General features: G+C 40.0%; 1 protein-coding gene across 1 annotated transcript; it reads right to left on the reverse strand.

Annotated features, from left to right (window-relative positions):
• Nucleotides 1-4788: 4788 nt before the first annotated feature.
• pcdh20 (protocadherin 20) lies at nt 4789-9008 on the reverse strand. The gene is made up of 2 exons (XM_015051085.1): nt 8865-9008; nt 4789-8455 (listed from the first exon to the last, which is right to left on the reverse strand). Exons 1-2 carry the CDS (start codon nt 8904-8906, stop codon nt 5834-5836), a joined length of 2664 nt encoding a protein of 887 aa, XP_014906571.1. The 5' UTR covers nt 8907-9008; the 3' UTR covers nt 4789-5833.
• Nucleotides 9009-9393: the final 385 nt, after the last annotated feature.

The following is a 9393-nucleotide window of genomic DNA, read 5'->3' on the forward strand; positions in this document are numbered from 1 at the left end:
TTCAGCTGACCTTTTCTTTTTGCTAAGTAACCAGAGTATTAAATTTAATGTAAAATTTAGTTTGCAGCTTTAATTAATAAGCACAAGCACCCACAGTCAAGCATGAAGAGCATCAGCTACATAGAAACCCGCTTCAGTAGTTAGCAAAAATGTGCACTCAATTGCATTCACGGTGCAGTCAATCCTATTAGGGCTAGGGGCTTACACCGAAATGCAATTGTACTTCAGAAAAAAGACAGATTTGCTGTGGAAATTTAGTTATTTTTCAGAATAAACTTATGGAGTACATTGTTAATGTTCTCTTTACAAAAAATAACATCAAAAGATGTTAATCAAGACTGCCAGCATGTCTTAAGGAAATAAATGAGTTGTGTTGTCATTTGCTTGCATCCCTTTACACAAAGAAGTAGAGATGAGTTCAGCATTGTATTGAGCCATATTCTTCAGGAGCACACACATATTGTTCAAAGTCGCTGGCAATCTTTGTTGTGGATTTGGTTTTGAAGTTCTCTTATGTTCTTCTTGGTCTTTTCTGGGTGGCCCAGCTTTTTCGGACCGTGAAAAACAAAACAAGGTATGTTTTTTGATAACTGAGATGCCCCTATGTGCGTAGGTGTGTGTGTAGGTGTTTGTTTTCAGCATTGCGTAACGTCTTGCTTGGGGTCTTGCCTTGTGCCTGCTAGATGCTGGAATTGTCTCCACTCCTTAAATGTGCCTGAAATCTAACATATATTTTATCTATAAATTTGATTGTTGAAATAACAACAACAACAACAACAATAATAATAATAATAATAACATCCAAAGGTCTACTGTACTGGTTAGGAAAGGAAATAAATCCAGTCCCATGACACTATAATAAATCATCAGAGCGCAGTTGTGGGAAAAAAATTACTTGCTTAGAACCAAGTTGCCACAGTTAAATCCCTGAACTCCTGTTTGTGTTTTTGCTGGAATGAAACAGATGAAACTGAGAGAGAAATGGGGACGGAGGAATAAAGGAAATTAGTAACGTAATCCACAGCAGGATCAGAAGAGCGCGATTGGATTATGTGTTGTTGCATCACAGCAAATGAAAGATGTTTGAGATCAAAGGCAGTGATTTTCACTGGGAGAATATGGAGATACATTATTGAAGATTGAACAAAGCGTGTGTGCGTGCGTGTGTGCGTGTTCTTGTGGCAGTGGGCCGTATTTGATGTCATAACTTGGGAAATGTAGCCTCCTTCATTCACTGGAGCTGTGTAACCTAACCTGGGCCTCTCATTGTGTCTTTATTTGTTTGATTTCAAGGCAGGGACCTACAATTAAGCCAATCTGGAAATGGGATCAGGCTGTGACTGACGATAATTACCTGCTGTCTACACCATTAAGAATTTAATGTAATTTCAGATAGACTTTCCTGGAAGGAGGGGTGAAAGGCCCAGATGGTGATAGAAAACAGAGAAAGTATGCAGGGGCAAAGGTTGAGATGTGTATGTGTATCTGTATGTAACACTGTCTATGCAGTGTTTAATTCTCTTACAATAAACTTAGTCACCTGTCCAAGGCCTGTTCTGCCCTTGTTTTGATGGGTTTAGCAGAACTATCACTGATGGGGATCAGTCATGTGGAAAAGCTCTGACGTGTCTCTAACTGAGACCTTTCCCAGCTGTTCCTCTCCTTGAAAAACCCAGAGCGGGATCCACTTAAAACATCCCCTCGAAGATCAAGTTAAGCTCAATAAGATCTAACAGCTGATTGTATAGATCAGGGCAACGTTGCAGCATGCGGTTAACTGAGTTCAGTTGACGTTTAGAATATGACTGACCAATAAAGAAAATATGATTTCTTATTTAATAGGGTTTTTTTTAAAAAAAATCAGCGTTATGTTAATTTTATACAAAAATAACTCTGAAACTTCCAGTAAACTACCCAGCAGTTACAAAATATAAGTAAAGTGCAGAAAAAAAACTAAGACCACGGTCAAAACTAATAAGTGCTTATTTAGCAATGAAGGTACCTTCACACCAGCAGTGGAGAAATTTATGCTAATAGATTACAGCACCCACACCTGCTCGAGGTCCTGTCTGTTGCAAAACCGGTTCATTCTGGAGTGCGATTTTTGCACAAAATCAATCATAAACTGCACAAAAAGTATTTCTCTATCACCAGAAGCAAAAGAAAAAGAGTGCTCAGGGAGCATATGCATCACAGCATTACAGTGGCACAAAGGCCTAAAATATGAATGCACAGCAGCAGGTGTGATGCAGCAATTTAGCAATGCAAATGTACCGACCCAGCCATGCAGGTGCTTTAAACCTGGTGAAAAGAGAGAACCTGCTGGGAGTTTGCCACAAAACTCTTGACAGAAACACTCGTTAAGAAGCAATATTCACATTTCAGATTAAACAAAGACTGAATTAATTGGTCACAATTCTCAGTGATATGAAGAGCTGATATTGGATATGCACTGATGCTTTTCAATTAATCTGTAGACATATACAGGAAATGTGTTCCAACTTCCAAGTTTTAAAGATACCCCTTACAGAAAAAAAAAAAAATAATAAAAAAAAAAACTCTTCAGGCAAGTCTTTCAACCAAATACAAACAGAATGTTTAGATGTTCTAGTTATTTTCTAAGTCCATTTTTGACAATAACGTTTTGACAATGCATTGTCAAAAAACGTCCAGCCTTCTTGAGGGACAAGCTTAAAGTACTCTTGTGATAATCTCATCTTCCATCCTGATTTTCTTTATTGCGACAAACATGAGGGACTCGTTGGTATTTCGTGGGCATGTGAGCATGTTGACATGAATATTCTGCTCAGGTAACTTATCACAGCTGCCTGGAGTCTGTATTACCTCCTTATTAAGTTATCAAATGTTGCTGCTTAGATTTTCTGCACACAGTTCTGACACTCCCCTGCAACGCCTTGTGAGAAAAGAAATAACTTAAGAGTAGAAAGCATCCTGAAAAGAAAGAGTGCATATGTTATTTTTGTACACCATATAGTCGTCATTATTCTTAAACTGCTTCAAATCTAACTGATTATAGAAAAGAAACATGTTAGCAAAACAAAGACTGAGCTCAATCAAGCAAATAACTTCAACTATCAACTTTAGTGTTTCTTAAGTACCTTGCTTATGAGTGCTATAATAACCCAACAGTCTGGTATCACCGTTTCCTGTCCCAGCATGTTAAGGCAAAAAAAGAGGCCCACTGAAAAACTAAAAGCTGAAAGCGCGAGAGACGGGACATAGTGAAGTAAGACTTTCATTGTTATTTCTGCAATTAATCACGTTCCTGCAAGTGTTTGCACAGTGTGAAAAACAAATGTAAAGTTATCCAGACACCGTACCAAATTAAGGGTTACTTGGCTGCAAGCTTTTTTTGGTGTAGCCTTGATTGAAATGCGTCACCAGGGTATTGACTGAGCGAGGGTTCTGCTTGATGAATGAGGTTACGACAGAGCACCTAATTTTCCGAGGGTGAACAACATTTGAAGCAGGCGCCGTAATATGCTGCACAGTAAACTATGAGTGATATTATTGACAAAAGCAAGAGGGCTTCTTTTGGGAAACACATTACTTGCCTGGCTGTTCCTTTAAGAAAACAGTTTCACTGATGCAGAAAAAAAAAAGCATTTGAATCCAGTTATACTTGTCTTGGAGCATAAGGCAGATTAAATGCACTCCCTTGATGTCGCGCCTTGTGAGATATTTTGTTCTCATTAAAGCACCTTCCATTATTACCTGTGATCACTGTGTGCACATCTAGTATGTGCATGCTATGTATCATATTTCAGCCTATTTGTGTAATGCACAGTTTGGCCGGTGATGATTACTGAGGATTACACTGAGGCTGATAGCTCCTGATGTGCTCTGTGCCTGCATGGCACACTTCCGTCCTGAAAAGCCTGTGATCACTTAAGAAGCTGCTTGGGTGAGCACATTGTGAGCACAGGTTTGTTTGGATGTTTGCCGCTTTGTGAAAGCCAAACAGGTTTCAGTGGTGCTTAATACAACAGAATTCCTCTCTGGGGAGTGCACATCCCATTAACGAGAAAACACGGAGTCCTGAAGGCTTTGTGTCTGCACAGGTTTCACAGTGAACACAAACAAGCAACTGCGCAGGGAAGCGGCACCTTCATAAAGCTGAAGATTAGGTGTTCGTATGTTGGGGGAGAAAGTGTCACGGCCACTTTCACAATTTCATGGGTGATATTGCATGAATTTGTGCTGGTTGTAGCAGTAACAGTGCAACTCAAAAAAGGTGAGGAAAGTTGATTTGACCTTCCACACAAGAGCAATGTTTTACCTTTAAGGTGTTACTCTGGGTGTTACTGTACCACCTCTGACATATGCAGGTGTTGACAGCAATACAGGGTCTCAGGCTGCTTCTCAACTGTTTTGTGCCACTTGCATTGTGCGTAGTGCAATGCATTAAACAGAAAACTGTATCTAAATTTTAGTGAATTTAACCGATATCAAATTATTATATTTTGTTCTAAAAAGTCAATTTCCCCATAACTGGTGCATATGTGTTAAGAGACAAGTAAGATCTGTGCATGTAGTAAAGACACACATCGAATGAATGGATTGTGTGTTTGTTTATATATTATTAATATTTAAATAAGCTAACAAGAACAAATGTAAACTTGAATCTGGGAGTTGCTGTATTAAACAACATACATGGAGGTGAAATAAAGTATCTTGAATCTTTCTTGATAGGATAAAGCATTTCACAGAAAAAAAAAAAAACAGTTTTAAAAATATGGGACATATGAGACATAGGATGATATCAAATATATTATAAAAAATAAATATCTTTAATAGTTTATCAGATTTTCTCTTTCATACACTTGCAGTTTATTTTACAGACACATTAAAAATGGCATGATTCTTTAAATTAGATTGACATGAGTAACATCAAGCACATAAATGACAAAAAAAAATAGTGGAAAATGGTTTCATTTATTATCTTTGATAAATGTTTAGCTGTGTTGGGAGGGGTTTTATGTTAAATATGTTTGATTACCCATGGCTTCAGGTACTTTTCAGTTGTGGAAGTATTTTTGTAGTTACTCACACTGTGCTCAGACAAGATTAGAAAATAAACCAAAAACACCGACAGCGACCCCATGCACGCTTTTTTTTCTGGGGTCTTTTTAACATGTATGACAAAACTCAATCCAGTCCAAAATAACTGATCAAGAGCTAAACGGTGAGGCTGATTGTTCTGATGAAGCTTGGCAGGGGTCTGTGTGTACGTTTTAAAAATTCCCACATACAAATGGTCTGTTCCACAACATTCAGATTTAAAAATTGGATTTTCGCTTCGTGACTATACATGGACAGTTTTTTTGAAAAAAAAAGAAAAAGTATTTTAAAATTTTTCTAACTTTCACTGATAACCTCAATGGATAATTTTTTTCTTGAACTGATTCAAGAGAACGGACCTCTTGTGGTGAAATGTCTCTATATTTGTACCAGTGCAAAAGTGTTACATAAAATAGTAAAACAATTTTTACAATATGTACAAAATAACTCCGTGATCTAATCAGTTGCTCTTGTTGCTTTGCTGTAATGCCATTATTACTTTCTTGCCAATAATTTTCTAATGTGTCACATTTGAATTAATTGAAAGGAGTCACAAATACAATGTGTCGTATAGGAGATGACAAAAAGAACTTTAAACTTAGCTCTTCCTCTCTTGGGTATATTGCAGTAATAACACTAAAATTACCAAAGCAAAAACAGCAGCTTTATGCAAGAGCTGTACTTCTTACAGTTATATTTGTAAACATTCACGTAAACAGTGGTGGTTTTTGGATATGTACAAAACTGATGATCAGATGTTTGACATCTGCCTGAGTTTTCTGTTCAGAAAGTTCGTCGAGCCATTTTTCAATTTTAAAGGTACTTCCACTTCTGATCTTTTCTTCCTCATCTTTTTGAATCTCTTGCAGCATATATATGATATCAATATGAGAACCAGGGAAAACAACCCGAGACACGCCACTGAAAGACTGATGACGATGGGCCGACAGGGGACCAGCTCATACCTCTCTGGCCCATCTGTCATCTGACTGATGTACCAGGGCTTCTCTTCAACTTCTATGTCAACGTCCCTGGTCAGCAGACTTTGGATGTAACTCTCATTACTCACTGTTTCATTGACAAAGAAGTTAACCATGACCGTTGAGTAAAGCGGTTCAGGTTGACCGTGATCACTAACTTTCACTAGAAGGCTGTAAAGCCCCCTGTTGCTGAGCTCTCTCTTTAATGTTATGTTCCCTGTTTCTGGGTCGATGGCAAATGACCCTGGCTCACCCCCTTTCCTTTTAATGATACTGTAGGCAATCACAGCATTCATCCCTGTGTCTTTGTCCACCGCGTACACTTCTGCTATTGATGTTCCAGGTGTCGTATCAGGTAGCACCAACATGTAGGACTGGTTGGACTGAGGGAAAAGAACAACTGGCGGGTTGTCATTCACATCCAACAAGAGAACAGTCACCATAGTAACAGAGGAAAGCGCTGGCACTCCACCGTCAGCGGCCTCAATCCACAGCTGGTACGTTCCTTGCTGCTCACGGTCTAGGGATGTCTTGGCCCTCAGTGCACCTCGGCCAGTGTCTATCATAAAAATGTCACTGCCATTAAGGATGGACAGGGCTACCCACCCATTTTTACCAGCATCAGGATCCGTCACAGAGAGGACACCAATTTCCCCATACCCAGGAAAGTTCTCTGGCACAAAGAAGGTAAAATCCTTGTTAATGAAACGTGGACTGTTGTCATTGCGGTCCAGTACAGTCACCACCACCGTAGCAATTGACTCCCTCCTGGGCGTCCCCTGGTCTACTGCTCTAACTATGAACCGATATTTTTCTTTTTCCTCTCTGTCAAGAGATGTCGCAACAGTCAGAACCCCCGTCAGACGATCCACAACAAAAATCCCAGGAGTATCCCCACCAAGGATGTAGATTACCTCCCCTCGACTTTCACTGTCTGGGTCTGAGGCTTGGAGCTGAGTCAGGAATGTGTTTGGTGAATTATTTTCCTCAATTGATATTTCCACCAAAGACTGTTGAAACACTGGTGCATTGTCGTTCTCATCCAAAACCTGCACCTTTAGGAAAGTCTTTATGATCAGACCTTGAGTATTGTTAGCAACCAGAATTAGCTCATATTCCTGAGTCCTCTCATAGTCCAAGGTCTCTGTTGTTTCTAGTAAATACTCATTCTCTAACTGTTGGTATGGGACAAGCCTGAATGGACCAAACCCTTCCAAATAACAGTCCACCCTTTGGCTTTTGTCCATGTTTTTGATAGTAAAAAATGCGATTGGAGAAAAAGCTGGCTCAGACTCCTTTAATGTCACCACTCCATCCTTTTCGGGTGCGATATATCTAGGTATGACAGCAGGGGGTCCTGTAACCACTTTGGTGATATAGACGGTTACAGTTGCAACGGCAGGGATGCAGCCAGGTCCATTGGCCAGAACTGTCAGTTTGTAAAATGTAGTTGTGATGAAGTCTAGTTTCCTGGCTAGCTTGATCCCCCCTGTAATTTTGTCCAAATGGAACAAGCTCCTGGTGTCCCTTGGCACACGTTCACTGTAAGCGTAGCTGATCTGTGCATTAGCACCAAGGTCAGGGTCAAAAGCATGCAAACGTGCCAACTGTGCCCCTTTGCTGGTATTCCCGTGCAGAGTGACATTAACCTGTGACTCTGTAAATTTAGGGCAGTTGTCATTTACGTCTGTGATGGCGATTTTTAAAGTTGCTGCTCCAAGAAGGGGAGGGGTCCCTCCGTCTTCTGCAATGATATCTGTAACATATTCAGCTTGCGTCTCTCTGTCTAAAAAGTTTGTCACAATGAGGAATGGTGTCAGCTCACCTCCATCATTCTCCTCTACATCCAGAGTGAACACACCAAAGTCGTTAACCAGCCAGTAGGTCTGCACTCCATAAATCCCCAGGTCCGGGTCAATAGCAGACTGTTCCACCGCAAAACGGCCATTTATTGGTGTGTTTTCTGGGACAGACATGCGGATTTCATCTGTGGGGAACTTCGGCCTGTTGTCGTTCACGTCTTCAATTAAAAGCTTTACTTTGACAAGCTGAAAGTACTGCTGAGGCAACACAAACACGTCCAGTGAAAGGAAACATCCCTGCTCCTCTGAGCTGTAAGGACAGAGGGTCTCCCTGTCAATCTCAGCAGCGGATGTGTAAAGCTCCCCAGTAGTATTATTTATGTTCACATACTGCTCACTGACCTTCTTTTGAGTGAGACTGAATAAAAAGGGGGGCTCAACTGTGAAATCCAAACGTAAGTCCACTCCAATAGCCCCGATGAAAGTCCCCTTGGGTAATCCCTCCTTTATCTTATAGATGAGCTCTTTTGCTTGACTGAAATTTGCCAGACATGAGAGGGGGGTGGTGTACAACATAAGGATGTAGAAACCCTGTAATACAAGAAAATAAAAGATATTTCAGATTGATAAAAAAAAACAACAGCAAAGTATCAGAAAACTATGATTTTGGTGAAACTGAGCATTTCTTGTTTGCAGTTCTGTATGAAATTCTATTCTTGTTTTATGTTGTGAAACCTCAGTGATGTAATAATTACAAGCATCACTATAGGCACCAGTTAAGAAAATAAATCTAAGCCACGGCTTAAAATGACATTTGCTACAAAGAGTTTATTTTATATTAAAGAAGTTCCCATCGTAAAAATGCATAACAATAGAAAGAACCTTATATATCCATGTTGATGGTACAAAAAGTCACTATCACAACAAAACAGGTTTTTGTTGGGTTGCAGTGATTACAAAAATAAATAAATAAATAAATAGAAATGACCTGAAAACTTACCCATATGCTGTCTCGTTTGCTGGAGTACCTGCTCCTGAACATGTTTATGTCCGTGTCCAGCACTTTCCACTTACAGCAGGAAGAGTGACAGCTTAAGTAACTCAGGCATTTTGAGCTGAGCCGACCTCGGCCGAGTGCTATGCCTTATTTCTCTCTGACTTGAACAAGTCATTCATCTCAGTGCTGGCTCAGGACACTCCCACCACATGCAAATTAGTTCCTTGTACTAACCAATGAGAGGTGATAGTCAGTGGGAAATCTTGACTTGACAGATTCCTCTTTTGTACGCCTTGTCAAAGAGCACTGACGCAGACCTGTGCTTTTCACAAGCAGCGTTACCTTCATAAGGGGTTGCATACCTTGCATTCCTAAGTCGGAGTGAAAGCATATGATTATCAGCAGGGCTTATGATGGCACGATAGACTGGGCAAGATGGGAAATATCAAGAGCCAAGAGATTATTGTAAATCCAGCAGTAGTTAAAAATATCATAGTTAGAAAAAGGATGTGTCCAAGGTACCAAGAGAAAT

Source organism: Poecilia latipinna, unplaced genomic scaffold (genome assembly GCF_001443285.1).
Source record: "Poecilia latipinna isolate Pla-1442-1.1 unplaced genomic scaffold, P_latipinna-1.0 Scaffold1029, whole genome shotgun sequence".
Classification (NCBI taxonomy): Eukaryota; Metazoa; Chordata; class Actinopteri; order Cyprinodontiformes; family Poeciliidae; genus Poecilia; species Poecilia latipinna.

Bases quoted from the DNA above. Each gene is read 5' to 3' on its own strand.
- pcdh20 (XM_015051085.1), bottom strand. From the start codon at position 8,906: ATGTTCAGGAGCAGGTACTCCAGCAAACGAGACAGCATATGG. The intron at 8,456-8,864 runs GTAAGTTTTCAG...CTTGTATTACAG, and splicing joins GCAAACGAGACAGCATATGG to GGTTTCTACATCCTTATGTT.